We start from the raw sequence: 22583 nt of genomic DNA on the forward strand, positions 1-22583 counted from the left end.
TTCACTGCCCGTCGGATTTTTTTTTTCTTCTTCTCATGCACGGCAAACACGTACGCATAAACAGACACACATAGACACAAACACAATACGTACCCATGTGCACAAACACTTACAAACACTTAAATAACTACACCCGTACGTCTACACGCATACAGAAGTATCTACACTTATACACAAATACCTACATACATACACAAATATCACACGTGAAGAAAAAACGAACATATACATAGTTACATGCATATACATAAATATATACATACATAAAGACACACGCAAGCAATCAATTCTATTGCTACTTGATATGCCAGGCACTAGGATGCGCCATAAAATAAAAATATAGAGCGAGGGAGAGGGAAGGAGGGAGAGGGCAAGGGAGAGGGAAGGAGGGAGAGGGCAAGGGAGAGGGAAGGAGGGAGAGAGACGGAGGGAAAGGGAAGGAGGAAGAGGGAAAAGGAGAGGGAGCGAGACAAGGATAAGAAAAAAAGTCGTTGGGCAGAAAAAAAAGAGGAATAGGAAGAGGAAGAGACCGCGAGACTTCGTACAGAATCGAAAGAAAACAGCAAAATCAACAAACAGTCAAGACAGACAAACAGACAGATGCAAAGGGAGGGCACAGCGCCTTCAACCCTGACCGTGACCTAGGAGGCATACGACCTCTTACTCACATACACAGAAATTCTTCCAGTTATTCACAAGGAGACCTTCCCCACCCCCACCCCCCATCCCGCCCAAAGGACAGCCCAGTTCGGACCCCTGACCTCTCACTATACCCCTTTTTATCTCTGAATTACTGATTTTCCGATCACGGCGCGATGACAATAAAGTAGCAGATCGTTGTAATCAATATCTTCCCTCCGCGCAAGGATTAAAAAAAAAAAAAAAAAAAAAAAACGCCAATTTGTCAACTGCTCGACCTCCTCATGAATTTCCATGTGCTTGCATGTACGCCGCGTCAGAATGAAGGTGCTTCGGACTTCATAACATCACCCCTTTGTGCTTTTATACTGTCCCTCGCCCTTCCCCTCTCTTTCCGTGTCCCCCTCTTTCCCCCTTTCGTTTCCTCTTACTCTCACTTCTCTCCTCTTACTCTCACTTCTCTCTCCCAACCTGTTCAGGCTAATTCGATATCAACTCACTATCAACAGTCACTATCACTGTTCCTCTCCTTCAAACTCTATCAGCTGAATTTTTAAGCTGAAGATCCTGTTTACATTTAACGAAAATGAGAAAATAAGAGGATATGAGGGACAGAAAGAGGGGGAGGGAAAAAAACAAACACCTAGGCCTAAAAATTCGTGTCCACATTCATAACAAAACAACGATTCTAAATTGCCTGCCGGAATCTCTGGCCTCTTCACGTTTTATCGTTTTTTTTTCTCCACCTGTGCGAAGGTAAAAGAGTAGAAGAAGGGCAGGGAAGGGGAGAGAAGGGCAAGGAAGGGGTAAGCTCAGGGAGGCAAGGGCAAGGGAATATGGGTGTGGGTAAATGAGTATGTCGGCGATTAGGCTGTCACTCACAGACTGGACGAGCACGTGAAGTGAGGGAAAGAGTAAGCGAGCGAACTAACCAGCGAATATTATTTTCTTGCACGATAACACTTAGCACGAAGCTGCCTGCCAATGAGAGGTGGGGGCAGGGGGGGGGGGAGGGGATGAGAGGGTGAGAGGAGGAGGGGAGTGGAGTGTGAGGGGGGGAGGGGGAAAGAAAGAAAGAGTTTAATGGCTTTGAGACGGAAGAGTTAAAACGCAGCAATTTTAGCTAATGTTAACATTATTGTTATTGGTTAATACGTGTGTGTGTGTGTGTGTGTGTGTGTGTGTGTGTGTGTGTGTGTGTGTGTGTGTGTGTGTGTGTGTGTGTGTGTGTGTGTGTGTGTGTGTGTGTGTGTGCGTGCGTTGCGTGCGGTGCGTTGCGGTGCGTGCGTGCGTGCGTGCGTGCGTTGGTGCGTGACGGTGAGGATGAGGATGAGAGAGAGAGAGAGAGAGAGAGAGAGAGAGAGAGAGAGAGAGAGAGAGAGAGAGAGAGAGAGAGAGAGAGAGAGAGAGAGAGAGAGAGAGAGAGAGAACTGTTCTGCACATCTCAATCCCACTTAGGTAACACAGACATACATATGCTAATGGGCGAATAACTGGCGGCAGAACTTGTCTTTCGTCCATTACAAGATCAGTACGAGCCCTGGCCCTCACGCCCACCCACGGCCGCCCACGCCCCTTCCCCGCCAACTCGACGACCGCTTCCCGATCATCACGACCCCTTCACGACCCCCTCGTCGACAACCCTTCCCTCTCCCAGCCTCTCGTCCGCCCCTCCCTTCTCCCCCCTCCCCTTCCCTCCTCTCTTGCTCCCCCTCTATCATCATCGCCTTCCCTTCCAATTCCCTTCCTTCCTTTCCTCCACCGCCACCCCACCCTTCCCCTCCATCCCACCCCCTCCATTCTCTTCCCCTAAATCCCCACCCTCTCCCTACACCGTCCCTCCCCGCCCCCTTCCACCCTCCAACCCCCAAGGGACAGCAGACCACAGGCGGCGCTGCAGCAGATGTTAAGCAAGGCGAAGCGCACCCCTCCCTTTCCCTCCCTCCCCACCTCTCTCTCTCCTTCTCTCCCTTCCTCCCTCCCCCTATCCCTTCTCTCCCCCTCTCTCATTCTCCTCCCCTCCCCTGCCCTCCCCTTATCCCTCCCTCCCCTCGCCTCCTTTCCCCCTCCTTCCCGATGAGCCGATCCGATCACGGACTCCTCGTCTGCCTGCTTGCCGTAACGACGGAACTACAGATTCCCGCACCACAGATGTCCGGTTGGCCTGGCAGGGGGGCGGGGGGGGACCCTGCAACAGAAATGGCACCGGCCCACGACGAGGGACACGCAGCAACAATGGCATCACCATCGACCATCACCACCACCACCGTCATCATCACCATCACCACCATCAGCATCATCATCACCGTCATCAAAAATAACAGCAAAGCATGATGTGATGATAATGATGATGGTGATGATTGAAGACTGATGATGATGATAGTGATGATGATAATGATGATGATGATGATGATGATGATAATGATGGTGGTGGACTGATTATGATTGATGATAATGATGATGATGATGATGATATGATGATGATGATGATGATGATGATGATAATGATGGTGATGTGATGATAATGATAATGATAATGATAATGATAATGATGATGATGATGATGATGATGATGATGATGATGATGATAGCAATAATAGTTATCATCAACAATTCACCAAACCATCGAAAATCGAGAAAAAGACGAATTACAAAAAATGGAAAAATAAAATCCTCGAGGAGTGACCTCAACGCAGCCCAAAGCAGTGCCCGGACCGCCCTCACCGCCGCTGCCTGCACAAGGGCGCCCGTGGAGCAGTCCCCCCCCACCCCCTTCCCCAATCCCTAAACAACGGGAGTTCCTGCCTTCGGACATCACAAGACATCCTGGGAGGTTACGCCAACGTCAAAAACATCGGCAGACACGGCGGCTGATCCCGCATGGCCCAGCGACATCCCGACAATGCTTCCTCGAGCTTCTTCCCCGCCCATCCCCCGTCCAACAGTCGACACCGCTTCCTCGAGCTTCTTCAAGCCCCCCCCCCCGCCCATCCACCGCCCACCCCCCGACGGACGCGGGCCAGGGGCGCGAGGACACCTGGCCTTCGTGCCGCGGGTGTGAGGGCGACGTGAGGGTGACGAGGCTGGCCGACGACGCGGAGGCGGCCCCGAGACGACGGCTGTCAATCCTCGAACACTCAATCAATCCTCCACGCTCCGCCGCCCGCCCGGCATCCCCCCCCCCCCCGCACGAACGCACGCACCTCCGGACGCACATGGAGACATACACATGACCTGCCTCTCTCCCGTCTCCGTCTCTCTCAACCTCCCCCCCTCTTCTCGTTCTCTTCTTTATCCCTTACTCCCATTATTTACTCCCTCCCTCCCCTACTCCCTCCCTAACAAAAGAGAAAATAAAGAACCACCGCCTTCCCCCTCCTTACCCCCCCACCCCTCCCCTCAACAAGGTTAATTACCTGCATGAAGTTAATACTAATAATAATCAATTCCCATCAGCCTACACCCTCCTGCCCCCGCCCCAACCCCTACCCTGGATCGCAACGTCGGGGAGGGGGGAGGGGGGAGGAGGGAAGAGGAGGGGAGAGGGAGAGAGGAGGGGAGGAGGGGAGAGGGAGAGGGAGAGAGGAGGGGAGGGGAGGGGAGGGGAGGGGAGGGGAGTGGAGAGGAGAGGAGAGGAGAGGAGAGGAGAGGAGAGGAGAGGAGAGGAGAGGAGAGGAGAGGAGAGGAGAGGAGAGAGGAGGAGGAGGGGAGACCTTATAGGGAGAAGGGGAGAGTCGTTCATCGTGGGAGATTGGAAGAATAAAGAACAGCGGATAGCAAAAACAAGAACAAAACAAATAACAACAACAACAACAACAACAACAACAACCCCCAAAAAATAAAAAAACAAAAAATAAACGCGCACACCAAAAATACAAACAAAAAACGAAAATATATTTTATAAAAATGAAGATTAAAACGCAGTTACCGTAACAAAAGCCAAAAACAGCGAATAACCAACAGAAAAAGAGAAGAAAAAAATAAGATTAATCCTAAGTACCGTAAAAACACTAAATAACCATAAAGAAAATACGATGATGATATAAAAAAAATCTGATAAAAAAAATACACAACCTCCAGATAATAAATACGATAAGACCCCCAAATACACACGCCAACAGACTTGCAATAAATACACATATGACATTACGCACATATAAAAAAAGATAAACACACCAAATAGAAAGATGAGTAACGGCCGATAGAACGACTGATAACGCGCGATGTGTTTATTCCCTTCGCTTTCCTTTCTTTTTAATAAAAGAAAAACAGAAGGACAGCTGCACATAATTCGTAAAAAGGAAAAAAAAGGAGAATCACTACATTTTTGCGAATAGCGACTATTGATCGAAAGGACAAGAAGAGAAGAAAGAAGAAGAGAAGAGAAGGAAAAGAAAAACAAATTGAGGGAGGGAGGGAAGGAGGGAAGGAGATGGAGAAGGAGGAGAAGGGAGGAGGAGGAGGAGGAGGAGGAGGAGGAGGAGGAGGAGGAGGAGGAGGAGGAGGAGGAGGAGGAGGAGGAGGAGGAGAGAGAAGGAGGAGGAGAAGGAGAAGAGAAGGAGGATAGAAGAAAGAGAAGGAGAAAGAGAAGAAGTAGAAGAACGCAGACGAGAAAGAAGTAGAAGAAGGACATAGCGAACTTTTGACGCGGATCCGCAATGATTCGTCGGAGGTGTAATGAAGCACAGAAAGAAAGAAAGACGGAAAGAAAAAAGATATGTAAGAGAGAGAGAGAGAGAGAGAGAGAGAGAGAGAGAGAGAGAGAGAGAGAGAGAGAGAAGAAGAAGAGGAAGAAAACGAGAAAGAGGAAGAGGAAGAAAACGAGAAAGAGGAAGAGGAAGAAAACGAGAAAGAGAAAGAGGAAAAAAACGAGAAAGAGAAAGAAAAAAAAAAGAAAGAGAGAAAAATATTGTAGCAGAAACCCCGAAAGAGACAGACAGCAATAAAACGTCAGACACACAAGACGCCCCTAAGTTGGGGCAAGAGAGCAGACGAAAAATGCAATTCAAAACCGAGCGGGAATCGCAGACCAGCTCCCCGCACCGCCGCTTACCAACGCGACAGTCCCAAGACCAGGCGAGCAGAGAAATCAAGATCAAGATTCATCACAGAAGACATCCACCTATCACCATCCACCCACCATCTTCCACCCAACATCTTCCACCCACCACCATCCACCCACCCAACATCATCCACCCATCACCATCCACCCACCCAACATCTTCCACCCATCACCATCCACCCACCCAACATCTTCCACCCACCATCTTCCACCCACCACCATCCACCCATCACCATCCACCCACCCACCATCACCCACCCAACATCTTCCACCCATCACCATCCACCCACCATCATCCACCGAAGAAAATCGAAAGAAAAGCACAAAAGACCAACCCTAAGAGACAAAACCAAACAATCGAGAGAGAGGGAAAGCAACCAAACGCCAAAAAAAGCAAATACAAATGTATCCACGGGGATTAACAAATCGCTTGTGACGTCCCTTCTCATTTCGCTCCGGCGCCAAGGGAGAGACAAGGGAGAGGAAAGAAAGAGGTGCACGCTTTCGAACGCGGCGAAACGGACAGCCTACACTTCTTCAAATACCAAAGGGAAGGAGAAGGGAAGAGGGAGCACAGAAGATGGGAAGAAGGGAAGATAAAGAAGTGGTGAGAAAGTCGAGAGATGGAAGAAGGGATAAAGTGGATGCTGTAAGAGAGAGGAGAGAAGAGAGAAGTAGCAGGGAGAGGAGAAGAGAGAGATGGAAGATGGGAGATGGAGGAAGGGAAAAGAAGATAAAGAAGGAAAAAGGGAGAAGAGAAATAGAAGAACCCCGAAATGAAAACAGAAAAAAACACAAGACATGAAACAAAATCCAAGAAAGAAAGAAAATGAAAAAAAAAGGAAAAAGAAGTTAAAAAAAAAAAGAAACAACAAAAACGCAAAATGTGAAGAAAACAAGGAAACGAACCGGAGAAATATAACGAACGTGGAAGAGGCCAACGCAAGAAGCCCAGGAAGGAATGATCGCTGGTTACCTTTGGCCATCCCTTTAGAAGTCAATCAAGTTTGTTTGTCTGTTTGTTTTACTTTTATTTTTCTCAAACTATCTTTACAGGCACTCTTGCACCCCCGCCACCTTACATCGGTGGTGGTGGTGGTGAAGATGGTGGAGGATGGTGATGGTGATGTTGGTGATGGTGATGATGGTGATGGTGATGATGGTGATGGTGGTGATGATGATGGTGATAACGACGATGATGACAATGAGGACGACGGCGATGGTGCCGGTAAAAAAATACATCCTTTCACAACTCTTGACAGAATAAAAATCATTTTCAATCTAAAATAATTTGCCTCAAGTCATCCTACCATTAGGAAGTAATTCGTAAAAATTAGAAAACGTGAATGAGAAAAAATAAAGAACGATGGAGAACGAGAGAGAGAGAGAGAGAGAGAGAAGAGAGAGAGAAAGAGAGAGAGAGAGAGAGAGAGAGAGGAGAGAGAGAGAGAGGAGAGAGAGAGAGAGAAAGAGAGAGAGAGAAAGAAGAGAAAGAGAAGAGAGGAAAAGAGAAAGAGAAAGAGAAAGAGAAAGAGAAAGAGAAAGAGAAAGAGAAAGAAAGAGAAAGAGACCAACAGACAGGCAGACAAACAGCATGAGAGTGAGTGAATCTGTGCATGAATGATTACGTGCATGTACACACAGCCCTGACATGTGCGTGAACGGAAGCCTGTGAGCGTATCGGCGAATCCATCACCCGCGGCCCACACACTCCGTCAGCGCCTCCCGCGCGTGAAAATATATTACCTCCTGCGATATTCTTCCTGCCCGGGGGGAGGGAAGGGGAGGGGGCAGGGGAGACTAGGAAAAAGGACAGAGAGAAGATAAAGAGGGGAGGAAGGGTGGAAAGGGAGAGACGAGATAGAGAAAAGAGCAACAGGAGGAGGACCTTACCCCCACTGCCCCCCCGGCACACACTGCAGCCTCCTCCCCTGAGCTTCGCAAGCAATTAACAAACACACCCCGGGGCTAATGAAGAAGCATCGGCTGCGGCGTCTGCGCCTCCCGCGTATTCTCGCAATTCGAAAACAAATCGCAGCATTACTTTTTATCGTCATCGGCACCATCCTCACTGCATTATTATCTATGCTAATTCTATTGAAACCTCCCCGCATTTACATTCCGGCAACTAGGAATTCAACTCGCAACCCGCCCTCTTCCTGCACCCTGCAACGGCTCCCGCGGCCGCCCAACAAACAGGAAGGCGCTGCCGCGTCTCGGGAGAGCGCAGGAAAGTTGGCAATAACCGCCCGCGCTTCCGCAGCCGCGCGCCCGAACGCGTCCAAGGGTGAGGGGGCAGGGGGGGCGAGGGGGAGGGGCGAGCGCTACCACTTGACGCCCCTCGAGCGGCGCCGCGGCACAAGCGCCACGCTCGGCGGCGCCCCGCAAACAAGCAATCGGTTCCTTCTGTTGATCGCTAAACAAATCTATTTAATCCCAGAGCGCCAAATAACTCCCGTTTCGCTGGGCAAATACGCGCCGATTTGCGCGGCACGCACACGTAGTTATACAAAATAGGCGAAGCGGCCGGCGAGCGCTGCGCAAACAGCGCCGCCGCCGCCGCGCCCGCCGCCGTAAGTGAGGGCAAACAGCCCCGCTCGCCGCGCCGCTTTCGGACGGAGAATGATCAAGAAATCTAACGAGCTTAAATCCTCTCTACCCTTTGAAAGGCAATTTACATGCTCGCAGATAGTAACCGATATTGATAAAACAGGGCCAGGAAATGACGATAAATAGCGTTATCTAAAACAACACGCAGGCACACGCAGACCCAACATGGACAAACACTGGCGGACGCAAATATAATATCGTTTCCTTGTATAAAATTCCAGGAACCACGATATAACACGTAAAGTCTGACTTCAATGCAGAAGTTATGAGAACGCTAATATCAAAATTCCTACAGAAAGTTGTCTTTACCTATCTATGCACATCTATCTTTATCTATCAATCTATCTAGATATATTTCTCTCAGACACAAGTTCCGGAGAGGGGTGGGGTAGGCCACACTTGACCTTATCATCATTATCGCCGTCATCATCATCATCATCATCATCGCCGTCATCACCATCTTCCTGATTCCTCTCCGTCTCCCGAGCCAGCGCCGGCGGGAGCGTCGCCGCCGCGGACCGCGAGCCGCGGGGCCTCCGCGACGGACGACACCGCCGAGGAGACGCCCCAAGCCGAAGAAACGAACGTCCACAGTGACAAACTAAAACATTCCCTCTTTTTAGTTTTTAATACACACTCGCGTACATACATTCATACATAGGTATATGCATAAAGATTACTTGCACATATATATATAAATAAATAAATAAATAAATAAATGTGTGTGTGTGTGTGTGTGTGTGTGTGTGTGTGTGTGTGTGTGTGTGTGTGTGTGTGTGTGTGTGTGTGTGTGTGTGCGTGCGTGCGTGTGTGTGTGCGTGTGTTATATATATACATATATATATATATATATATATATATATATATATATATATATATATATATATATTAATATAGATATAATAAATTTATTCGCACAGCAACTTCGCCCTTTCAGCTGAACCAAAAAGGTTAATCTTTAAATCTAATATGACAGCCCATTTACTGCGCATCAATTACGGCGCAATTACAAAAAAACAATTAAGAATAATGATACAGCTGACTGCGGTCAAGGTTATAATAAACTTGTTTCCAATTTACTTTTCTTAAACTGTAAATTAAATACCGGGTCTGTTTTGCCATGTTTTGAGATGGCTGACCACGGCGGTGATAGTAACGATAATGCTAAAAATGATGATGATGGTGACAGCTGGTGACAGTGAAGATGGAATCAGAATGGCAATATTCACCAATAAAAATGAATATAAATATGAGAATTGACACCGAATAGTAATCGACAGAACAAAAAAAAAATAAATAAAAAAAGTACGAAAATACCAAAACCACAGAAACTTACGGACCGCAAACACATACATACCCCCCCCCCCTTTCCCATTTCTCCGACCCCCTCTCCTTCCTTCCCTCTCTGAGTTTAAGATAAACGGCAGCAACAACTAACAACACAACAACTAAATACCAACAATAACAACGAAACAACAGAAACAACGATCAACAAAAAAAAGTCCATAATAACACCGGCGTGGCTCTCTCTCTCTCTCTCTCTCTCTCTCTCTCTCTCTCTCTCTCTCTCTCTCTCTCTCTCTCTCTCTCTCTCTCTCTCTCTCTCTCTCTCTCTCATTCTCATTCTCGACGCCTCGGGTGCGATAATGTGACAGAAAAGAGTCACGCCCATCAATCACGCCTATCACGCCCGCCGCCAGCACACGCACGCACCTCCGCTTTGTTTACTCTGAAGTGACAGCCACGCGGGCGCACGCCTCCGATCACCGCCGCCGCACGCCCACAACCCCCCCGGCTACACCCATCGCAAGCACGCGTGTGACAGACACACAGACAGATGAAGCAAGAAACAGAATCACCTTAAAGCCAAAACAAATAAACAAAAATCAATCTCCGACCGCATCGCCCCATCTCCATCCGAAAGAAATCCATATCCGCCATCCCTTCAACCCAACACAAAAAAACACAAACAAAAAATAAACAAACAAAACAGACAAACAAACCAAGGACACCCCGACGCCTATTTCCGTCAGCAAAGCGCGCCCTGACGCCGCCCCCAGAAGCGAGCGCGAGCGGCCAGACGCGAGGCGCTCAGCGGGCGGTGCGGGGGCGGAGGCGGTGCGGGAAGCCCCACGCACGGACAGAGAAACCGAATAACAATAATAATCAAATCAAACTATGAACTCTGACAATTCAATTACAGAACTATTACTAATTATTATTAGACTAAAGGAAAACTAATAATAATAATAATTAAACAAAAGAAATGTCAATAATCGTCATCCAATTAAATAACTATTAATAACAATTAAATTAGAGTCATCAGTAACAACTCACCGAGCACTCGAGAAAACATTACACACTAATGGCAATGAAAATAATAATCATCTTAAAGAACGAGTTAATCTGGATGAGCATCGGGACAATTTACACAAAAATAACACCGAAAATAATAACCAATTAAAAAATATATAATAATAATAATAATAATAATAATAATACCGCCAATCTCTGTCGCATTACCGAGAGCCGGTGAACATCACACACTCAAAGGACTGAAAACCAAAACCAGCTCAAAGAACAATTAATAGCGGGCATATAACTTATATCACGAACCTAAAGGAGTATTAGAGAAGGAGAGATATTTCTTCATAAAAATAATGGCCTCGATGTGAAAAAAAAATTAAAATTTGAGATTCCAGTAACTCTTTTCTTCAGGCAATGAAAGACTGGCTGTTCTCTCGCAGCTATTAGAGCAAGTTTACAATAAAAAGGTAATTGCAAATTATTGATGGTGATGCTAATAATAGTAATGATCGTAAAAATAGTTATAGCAATGATGATGATAATGATAATAATTATAATGATGATGGTGATGGTGATGGTGATGGTGATGGTGATGATGATAATGATGATGATGATGATGATGATGATGATGGTGATGATGATGATGGTGATGACAATAACTATAATAACAATAACAATAATAACAACAAAAACAACAACAATAATAATAATAAAATTAATAATAACATAAACCATTATCCTCAATACCATCATTACAACACAACAATAACAACAATCAAATTCACAACACCAACAAGCAATAAAATAAACAATAACGATAATCGAATCAGACAGTCACTGCAGCCACAACGGCAAAACATCATCGAGAATAACAATAACGATCATAAAAACAATAACGTCCCCATTAGCAGCGCCAGAACAGGAAGACGAGCGCGAAGGAGGCCATCACAACCGACTACAGGAAATTGCAGAAGCTCGAGAAAGAGAGAGAGTAAAAGAATAAATAAAAAATAACTAAGAATAACAATAAAAAGCACAAGACCTCAAAAAAAAAAAAGTTAAAAAGAAAATAAATGTTTACTCTTCGAACTTCCTGTGAAGCTGAGGCTTGACGGCGGCAATTGGGCGAGACGGCGGCGAGGAGGAGGAGGGTAGGAGGGGGGTTGGGGGCGAGGAGAGGCGGAGGGGAGGGAGCGGAAAGGGGGCGGCGAGGAGAACCGAGAACCGAGAACCGAAACAGAGGACCGAGCGGGAAGGCGAGGAGAACCGAGAACCAAGAACCGAAACAGCGGACCGAGTGGGACCGAGTTGACGACGAAGAGTGAGGAAGGTGAGTGAATGAGTACGATGGGGATGAGTAAACGAGTGAGAGAACGAAGAATACGAGAACATGACTCAGGAAGTAGTGAGTAACTAACGTAGAAAACAAAGACAAGATCAGGCGAGTAAATGAGCGTGGGGACTCGCGAAACACTCACGAATCAGATGGAATAATAATAATAATAATAATAATAATAATAATAATAATAATAATAATAATAATAATAATAATAAATAAATAAATAACAATAACAATAAGTAATGAGCCAAGACCGGAGGCGACCTAACAGAAGAACCCAATGGAACCGAACGAGACAGAAACCCGGAGAACCATGACCGGAGAACCAAAGAACCAAGTGAATCCAACCTCCTGAACCTCCTAACCCCCCCCCCCTCCGCTCAGGACGTCCAGCGTTGAAATCACTCGCGTCTCTGTCCCTTTTCAGACAAGAAAGAAAAACTAAACTCGCCCCTAACCAAAGGAAAATGTTATTTACTGATTAAAATGTAAAATAACATTAATAAAATGACAAAAATGCTCATAAAAATAACAACAATAATAATAATATTATTATTATTATTATTATCATTATATCATTACTGTTTTTATTCGTTTTCTTATTATTAATATTATGATTACTTTTCTTATTACTATTATCATTATTATTATTATCATCATCATCATCATCACCATTAGTAGTAGTAGTAATAGTAAAAAATACAAATAATAAATAATAATAATAATAATAATAATAATAATAACAATAACAATAATAATAACAATAATAATAATAATAATGATAATAATAATAATAATAATAATAATAATAATAATAATAATAATAATAATAATAATAATAACAATAATAATAAATAATTATAATAATAATAACTTTAACAACAGCAATAACAATCACAATAATAACGATACTAAAAACCGCACTAACCAGAAAACGACCCCTCACAGCCAGCAGCCCCGAGGCCCGGGCGCCGCCGCCCCTTCGCCCCCGATAATGGCCGCGCGGCCGACGCATGAAAAATGTCGGAAGCACCGATACCCCTCTATCAGCGCCGAGAGGGGAGGGGGGTTGTTTGGACAAGGGAACGCGCGCGCCCGTGATTGCGTGATTTACGATTGTGCGATGGCGTGAGTTGTGGTTGGGAATGGCGTGATTATGAGACTGATTGTGAGACTAACTGAGTGATTAGAGACTGAGATTGATTGTGTGACTGAGTGATTTGTGACTGTGAGATTGATTGTGTGACTGAGTGATTTGTGACTGTGAGATTGATTGTGTGACTGAGTGATTTGTGACTGTGAGATTGAATGATTAGTGATTGTGAGGCTGATTGAGTGATTGAATGATTGTGCGATCTGTGAGACTGATTGGGTGACTGCGTGAATTGTGACTGAGAATGATTGTGAAATTGACTTTGTGATTTGTAACTTATGACTGTGTAACTGACTGTCCGTTTGCTAATCTGTGACTGTGACGGTATAATGTGTGATTGTGAATGTGCGTGCGTGTGCGTGCGTGTGCGTGCGTGTGCGAGCGGGCTGCCAGTTTTATTTACTGCCATGTGACATTTTCTGGAATGTGGGCGGGTTTTTATCTCCCTTTTTCTCTTTTCTTCTCAGCCAAGCATCCGGCGACACTCGAAGCCGACGAGAGAAAGTTTCATAAAATATAAACTTTTACTCTTCTCGTGCATGGAGGAAGGAGGAGGAGAAGGAGGAGGGAGGTGGAGGAGGAAGGAGGAGGAAGAAGAAGGGGAAGAGGAGGAAGGAGGAAGGAGGAGGGAGGAGGAGGAGGAGGAGAGGAGGAGGAGGAGGAGGAGGAGGAGGAGGAGGAGGAGGAGGAGGAGGAGTTGGAAGAGGGGGAGAAGGGAGTTGGAGGAGGGGGAGAAGGAGGAGGAGGAGGAAAAGCCATGCACATATTTTTTTAATCAGTTTCTCCAAAACAAAAACAATAAATCGACAGAAAATACCCACCGAAACGAACACCTAAAAAAAAAATTCTCCAAACAATTATAATCTGCCACCGGAAGCCCCCATTTCCGGCCAGGTACAGATTAGCGATTAATGAATCCTTGTCTCGTTAAGTCCGATGGGGTGTTACGCGGAGACCGGACAAACGCTAACCGACCAATCAACCGACCGACCGACCGACCGAAAGACCAACCGACGAACCGACCGACCAACAGACCGAAAGACCAACCGACGAACCGACCGACCAACAGACCGAAAGACCAACCGACAACCGACCGACCGACAGACCAACCGATCGACCGACCAACAGACTGGAGACCAACCAACGAACCGACCGACCAACAGCCGTTCCTCTGGAACTACGTAACACCAGTAGCGCGCGCGTGTGACTCCGTAATTCCCCCAAATGGGCAATTTGCGCTTGCCTAATTCGCACATTAACTGTTAACGCTATTTTTTCTCTCTCTCTTTTATCAGCTACCCATTATACCTCATACGCATGTTATTCTCTGCCACTGTACGATCTTCATAAAAAAAAATAAAATAAAATAAGTGATTGTGAATAATAATAATAATAATAATAATAATAATAATAATAATAATAATAACAATAATAATAATAATAATAATAATAATTAATAAATAAAAAAATAAATGAATGAATGACTGAATGACTGAATGACTGAATGACTGAATGACTGAATGAATGAATAAATAAATAAATAAATAAATAAATAAATAAATAAATAAATAAATAAATAAAAAATAAATAAATAAATAAATAAATAAATAAACAAAAACAAACAAATAAATAAATATAAATAAATAATAAATACAATAAATGAAGAATAATAAAATAAAAAAAACAAAATAATAAAAATCAAATGTCCTCTCGCTCACATTACACTCACCGATGCCGCATGCCCAATATAAACAACGCACAACTTGTCATTTGCAACTGACGCTAACATCGGTACTTCTCACCTTGCAATTCGGCAACCAAAACGGCGCAACTTTCACCATTGTTGACCTTATTTTTTTTTTTACCTTTTTTTTTTTTTCCTTGTTGAAATCAGGTAATTCAATTATCTTTTTCAGACACTATGATATAATATGATATGTGAATGGACAAAAAATAATAATAATACTCGAGAAAGTATACATCACGGAAATACATTATCAATCTTGATCTTTCTCGCTTTTTTTCTTGTTTCTTTAGAAAAAAAAAATCAATTAAAAGCAACACCGACAGGGGCGTTCCATTATCTTTATACTAAATAATAATGATAATTATTATTATTATTATTATTATTATTATTATTATTATTATTGTTGTTGTTGTTATTATTATAATTACATTATTATTATTATCATTATATTTTTTATTATTATTATCATTATATTTTTTATTATTATTATCATTATTATTACAATAATAATAACAACCATAAAAACAATAACATCCACAATAATATAAACAATAATAATAACGATAATAATGATAATCAGACAAAAAAAATCAACAAACACAAATCAAAAACAAAATAATATTCAAAAAAACAGCAATAATAAAAATAATACAAAATAAAGCAAAGAAAAAAAAATAAAACAACAAAAGAAAATTTAGAAGAAAAAGAGGAGGAGGAAGAAAAAGAATAACAATAACAACAGCAACAAGCGCAACACATTCATACATACATACATACAAACATACATACAAACCTACATACATACATACAAAAACACACACACACTAAAACCCAGCGATTTAAATGCCGCCAGACCCACTTGGCGAACAATCCCTTCCGTCAAGACAACACGCTCTTCAACATCTTCTCTTCGCTCATATTCATAACGTTCTGCCCCCCCTCATAAAAAAATAAAATAATAATAATATGCATAGAATAATAATAATAATAATAATAATAATAATAATAATAATAATAATAATAATAACAATAATAATAATAATAATAATAATAATAATGTAACTCGTTTAACTTAGTTTTTATTTAAATAAGTTGGTAGGTTTTTTTCATTATCATGATTTTTACTATTTATTACCATTGCTATTATCATTACTGCCATTATGATTATTAATATTATCATTATGATGTTTATTTGTATAATTAATACTATTTCCATTATCACTATATTTCTACTACTATTATCATCACTATCATCAATATCAATGTCAGTATATTTTTCCATATTTTACTATTATTATATAGCGTCATTATCATTTTAATTATCAATATCAATGGTATTTTCCTGTATTTACTATCATTATTCATCATCATCACAATCATCATCATCATCATCCTCCTCTTCATTACTACCATCATCATCATCCTAATTACCATCATCACCATCATAATTACCATCACCACCATTTACTACCATCATCATCATCATAGAAAGAGGGCGAGATCACTGTGAGACTCGCCCTCTCCCTACGCGACAAGGCTCTAATCACTTGCAAAACGCGATTCCTTGCCGCCTCATTGCCCACCTCAACATTGCAACACAACAAGGACGTGTCACACATTCCACAGGACCGCTCGAAAGTAAACCGAGAAAAGAAAAAAAAAAATTAGAATAGAAAAAAAGAAAGAAAAAAAAATCGACATGACACTCTACGAATATACTTTTCTTCGCAGGCGGAAAAATCGCCATTGCGCTAATAGCCGCGCGGAAAAAAAAGTTCACTACCACTTGTCACACGGCGAAAATTCGGCCGGTTCTCAGCACGTCCGCAGATATTTGTTCTTGCGTTTCTTCTGTTGCGGGAGAGAGGCGGGAACCGTAGAACGAGAGACGGACGAGGATATGCCTTTGAATGTGATTCTTTTTGTCGCTATGCTTTGCTTTTTCAAGTAATGGCTGCAAGGATTTCCTCCTCTCTCTCTCTCTCTCTCTCTCTCTCTCTCTCTACTCTCTCTCTCTCTCTCTCTCTCTCTCTCTCGACTCTCTCTCTCTCTCTCTCTCTCTCTCTCCTCTCTCTCTCCTCTCTCTCGCTGTGTGTGTGTGTGTGTGTGTGTGTGTGTGTGTGTGTGTGTGTGTGTGTGTGTGTGTTGTGTGTGTGTGTGTGTGTGTGTGTGTGTTTGAGAGAGAGAGAGAGAGAGAGAGAGAGAGAGAGAGAGAGAGAGAGAGAGAGAGAGAGAGAGAGAGAGAGAGAGAGAGAGAGAGAGAGACGAGAGCGAGAGCGAGAGAGAGAGAGAGAGAGAGAGAGAGAGAGAGAGAGAGAGAGAGAGAGAGAGAGAGAGAGAGAGCGTGCCACTGTGCGTATGTGCGTAAATATGTATGCGTTTGACTGCCCGTGTACGTGGCACGGTCGGACTCCAAGGTGCTCGCGTGGGCCTCACCCGAAGTGCCTGGACGGACGTGCAGTTTGCGTGCAGCGTCCGCGCGAGTCCACGCAGGGTGAGGTGAGTCTCATATCTGCTCCCTGCCTTTGGCACGGAAGGCACGGCATGGCACAGAATGGCACAGAATGGCACAGAATGGCACGGCATGGCAAGGCCTGGGTACCGAGCCGGCGCCGCGGAGGATGCGGACGCTAAAAAGAATAATTCCTCGAACAGAAGGAAAAAACAGAAGGAAAAAGCCGCCGACAGGAAGGAAAAAATAACTGGAAGGAAGATCCGAGGCCTGGGAACGCCCGCTGCCGTCCGCGTCCTCAGCTGGGGCCGGCGGCGAAAGCGAAGGAATTTGCATCCCATCATCCCCAGCGCCGGACTCAACGCTGTCCGCTTGCAATTAGCGACGACAAAAACCGAAGCAAAAACGGGACATTGCTTGAACCTGCGACAGCGCCCACCGAGGAGGAGGGCGCTGCTGCCCTGACCGCAACGGGCGTGACTCCATTACTCAACTTACCTCCTCTTGGTTGTCGTGGGCGGGAGGCTGGTCGTCATGGTATGGGCGGCTGCAGCGGCGGCTGCCGCGGCAGGAAGGGGCGTGGGAGTGGCCAGCACCTGGTGATGGGCGGCGGGGGCAGTCATGCTGCCCCCGGAGAGGCCGCCCACCCCGGATCCTACGCCCATATAAGCCCCCGAATAAGCCCCGGCGTAGGCGTACATGATCGGCAAGTGTCGGGGAGAAGACAGGAAAAAAAGAGACTGAGGTACACACGCAAACACGCGCGTGCGCACGCCGGCTCACGCAACACTACGGCCTGGTCATTGTATCCGCTGGCCGGCCGGAGACACTGCCAATACCTCGCGTCTTCTGCACTTTCCACTCTTTTACACACTTCTCTTTATTGCTCCCTTCTGCTTCTCACACTGCAATCACTTTTTTTCTTTCCGGGTAAAAAAATAATTTCCCTTTTCGATCAACACACTCCCATAGTCTCTCAAAACTGCCTTTCTAATGCCTCCAGGATCTTATTTTTTTCTCTCTCCCGGAAGATAACACATATGTCTTTCCCTTATAAAGAAAAAAAAAAATACGATGAACTCACTTAGCACTTTCTTCCCTCCTCCGAAAAGCACAACACCGTCGAGTTTTCTGTAAACCGTCTCTCTGGTCTTTTCTTCCAAACTTAAAAAAGGCACTCACAGTTCTCTCGATTTCAAAAAAAAAAAAAAGAAAAAAAAAGAAAAAAAAAGCACCAAAGCTATTTTCCCATTTTTTTCCTCATCTCACCAACTGCACCTTATTGTGATTTCCTTTGCAACACAAACCACTGCGTTCATCTAAAGCACAGGAGGAGAGGGGAAAAAAAGACACAAAATTAATTACCTCAGTAACAAAAGAACCTTGCGAGAGACGACAAAAAAATTCATAAATACCTCGAGAACGTCGTTGTCTGTTTTTTTCTTTTTCTTTTTCTTTTTTCTTTTTATTCACGATATATATGAAAAAAATATTCGCAAACAAAAAATAGTCGACTATTCTTTTCTTTCGACATTGGCCACGACGAACTACACAAAAATCCCAATGAAAAAGTATTTCTCTTTCTTTTTCTTAATAAATACACAACAAAAAAAATCACAAAACCAAAATAGCTGTCCATTCGTTTTCCTTCGATTTCTCTTTCTTTTTACAAACCGAAGTACAGCAAAGTCTCCCCCCCACAAAAAAGGCTTCCTCGATGCGACCACTTCGGAGGCGCACTAAGCACGACGCCGGGCGGACCCAAGCTCACCGTCCCCCAAAGCTCACACTCCCTTGACTCAGCGATCGCCTACTTTTCTAAACACATACGTCTTCCTATTTTAGCTCTACCATGATAATTATCAGCACGGCGAAGGAACTCGGATGCTGACACACTTCACACACACTCGCATACGCACACATGCGCATAAATTCACGCATATACATGCATACACTCGCACATTTGCATACGTACATAAACAACCGCGCACAAATTCACTCACATACACGAATAGACGGACGGACGGAGGGACACACCTGACTGACACACACACACAAACAAAAACAAACACAAAAACAAACACACGACAGAGAGAGAGAGAGAGAGAGAGAGAGAGAGAGAGAGAGAGAGAGAGAGAGAGAGAGAGAGAGAGAGAGAGAGAGAGAGAGAGAGAGAGAGTCAGCGCCGAGCCATGCTTTAAAACGGCGAATGTATCATTAGCGTTCCCACGTTACGCATAATGAGCCCGACTATAGTGCACCAAGGTGGAGTTTCCATCTCACTGGCGACGCTGGGTGTGATATTGAGGGAGAGGGAGAGGGAGAACGAGAGGGAGGGAAGAGAGAGGGAGGGAGAGGGAGAGGGAGAGAGGGAGAAGAGGGAGAGGGAGAGGGGAGAGGGGAGGGGGAGAGGGAAGGAGAGGAGAGGGTAGGGAGAGAGGGAGAGGCAAAGCCAAAAAAGGAGAAAAGTACAGATAAAGAGGTAAAAAAAGAAAGAACGACAGATAGACAGACAGACAGACACACATACACATCCAGACAGAGAACCCGAGAGAACCAATCTCATGAAATGAGCAGGTTCTATCGCACAGCTACACAGGCAGGAGGGAGGAGGAGGAGGAGGGAGGGGAGGGGGGAGGAGAGGGGGGAGGAGGAGGAGGGGAGGAGGAGATGGGGGGGAGGAGGAGGAGGAGGAGGAGGAGGAGGAGGAGGAGGAGGAGGAGAAAGGAGGAGGAGGAGGAGAAGGAGGAGGATGGGGAGGAGAAGGAGGAGGAGGAGGAGGAGGAGGAGGAGGAGGAGGAGAGAGAGGGGAGGAGAAGGAGGAGGAGAGAGGAGGAGAGGAGAGAAGAGAGAAGAGAAGAAGAAGCAGAAGAAGAAGAAGCAGAAGAAGAAGAAGAAGAAGAAGAAGAAGAAGAAGAAGAAGAAGATGATGATGAGGAAGAAGAAGAAGAAGACGAAGAAGAAGGAGGAGGAGGAGGAAAAGGAGGGACGAAGGCGACGCCGACGCCCAAATCGCTACATCATAAGAAGAAAAAAACAGCCCACGGTTTGCTCCCGCTGACGCCAACCGCAGACACATTTCCACATCATGAATAAGAAGTCGCGGAAAGAAGAAAATAATAATAATAATAAAAAAAACTAAGATAGAATATACAAGAAATATACATCGGTGCCTCATTTTTATACACTACGTCGATACTTTCCCTGCCAGGTCGATCGTGACAGATTTGTTCTGGTTGGAGACGATTGGTCTGAAGGGGGGAAGGGGAGGGGGGGAAGGGGAGGGGGGGAAGGGGGAGAGGGGGGAGGGGAGGGGGAAGGGGCGGAGGGAGAGGGGGAAGGGGCGGAGGGAAGGGAAGGGTGGAGGGAAGGTGGAGGGATTAGGTGGCAGATGGAGCGGAGGGAAGGGGATGAGGTGGAGGGAGGAGTGAGGGGTGGAGGGTAGGGGATGTGGTGGAGGGAAAAGGATGAGGTGGAGGGAAGAGAAGGGTTAGGAAGAAGAGGAAGGGACGGGGAGAAGGAGGCCAAAAGAAAGAAGAGATGGGAGGGAAGGAGAATGGACATAGAGGAAGGGGGAATGGAAGAGAAAGGTAAAAGGAAGAGGAGGGAAGGATAGGAAGAAGAGTGAGAAGAGAGAAGAGAGGAGGAGGGGACTGACCGAAAAGGAAGCGGATGGTAAGGAGGGTAGAAATAGACAAATTCTTTACGGCCGAAAATCAACAACCAAATAAAGGTGAGGGAGAGGAGTAGAGAGGAGGGGAGGGAGGGAGGGAGGAGGGGGAGGGAGGGAGGGAAAGAGGGGAAGGAGGGAAGAAGGGGAGGGGTGGGAGGAAGAAAGGGAGGGAGGGAGGGGAGAGAGGGAGGGAGGAAGGGAGGGGAGGAAGAGAGGGGAGGGAGGAGGGAGGGAGATAGGAGAGGAGGGAGAAGAAAGGGAGAGGAAGAGGATAGAGGAGGTAGGAGAGGGCGAGATAAAGGGAAAAAGAGGGAGAGGGGGAGGGGAGGGGGGGGGAGAGGGGAGAGGGGAGAGGGAGGGAGGGAGAGAGGGAGAGGAGAGGAGCGGGAGGAGAAGGAGAGAGAGAGAGAGAGAGAGAGAGAGAGAGAGAGAGAGAGAGAGAGAGAGAAAGTCGAGGTTGGAAATTGGTAAACACAGGTAGCGAGGAGATAATATTCCTTCACGTGCTAATCCTGAGGTGGCGAAAGGGGGCAGCAGCGGGGAAGAAAGGAAGGGGAAAGGAATAGGGGAAGAGGGGAAGAAGAGGGGGAGGAGAGGGAAGAGGGATCGACAAAGGAAAATGGGGTAAAGAGGAGGCAGGGGAGAGGCAGTGGGGGAGGAAGGGGGGTGGATGGGAGGGGCACCACTGTCCATCACAACTGTTCCCTTAGCAAACTGGTAGTACACGCAGGCCAGTTGATGGCAAGGGGGAGGGGGAAGACAGGGGCAGAGGGGATCAATACTGTTAGCACTTATTACCGTCATCCTTATTTACAAAGACCAAGCGCCCCTAGCCTCCCTCCACCCCCTCCACCCCCTCCACCCCTCCACCACCTCCACCCCTCCACCCCACACCACAACGGCCCCTTGCTTGTCTCTGCCGGTCCTTTCGCTACGTCCCGTGAGTTTTTTCGACGTGGCGTTCAAACAGACGACACATCTCTCTCTCTCTCTCTCTCCTCTCTCTCTCTCTCTCTCTCTCTCTCTCTCTCTTCTGTCTCAGTCTGTCTCCTTCTCCTTCCTCTTCTCCCCCCGCTTCCTCCCTCTCCCCGAATTACCTACTCATTCACCGTAACGGTAGGACTCCCACGGCACATGCCAGATTGACTTACATCTTTTAACAGCAATTCACTTCCCAAGATCATACCGCGCAAGTTAAGCCGAATCATTCAACCTCACATCAGTCTCGACACTTCCATCCATCAGTCACTCGGTCATTCACTCGCATACTCTCATTCAATCGTCTACTCGCTTCCGGATTTATCAACTCGCACAAACTCGCGCATTCAACAAGGTACACATATAGAAATCAAAACACCAAAACACTACTACAAAAGCAAAAGCAAATACAAATGAAAAATACAATTAAACACACACACACACACACACACACACACACACACACACACACACACACACACACACACACACACACACACACACACACATACATACATATATACATATATACATACATACATACACACACACACAAACACACACACACACACACACACACACACACACACACACACACACACACACACACACACACACACACA

The 22583-nt window shown here is 45.5% G+C and overlaps 1 protein-coding gene across 15 annotated transcripts in view; it reads right to left on the bottom strand.

Moving 5' to 3' along the window:
• The window catches only part of LOC119598905 (aryl hydrocarbon receptor nuclear translocator homolog), a 167821-nt gene that overhangs the window by 112262 nt on the left and 32976 nt on the right, over positions 1 to 22583 (bottom strand). For 12 of the 15 annotated variants that reach the window (XM_037948610.1, XM_037948609.1, XM_037948613.1 and 9 more), the window contains exon 2: positions 17808 to 18628. In XM_037948610.1, coding sequence (XP_037804538.1) covers positions 17808 to 18010 — 203 coding nt within the window. In that variant the 5' untranslated portion in view covers positions 18011 to 18628. Of the gene's footprint in view, positions 1 to 17807; positions 18629 to 22583 lie in introns of those variants that run through there. The other 3 variants (XM_037948605.1, XM_037948606.1, XM_037948607.1) reach the window with 3 other exon arrangements.

This window comes from Penaeus monodon, chromosome 42 (genome assembly GCF_015228065.2).
Source record: "Penaeus monodon isolate SGIC_2016 chromosome 42, NSTDA_Pmon_1, whole genome shotgun sequence".
NCBI classification, from domain to species: domain Eukaryota; kingdom Metazoa; phylum Arthropoda; class Malacostraca; order Decapoda; family Penaeidae; genus Penaeus; species Penaeus monodon.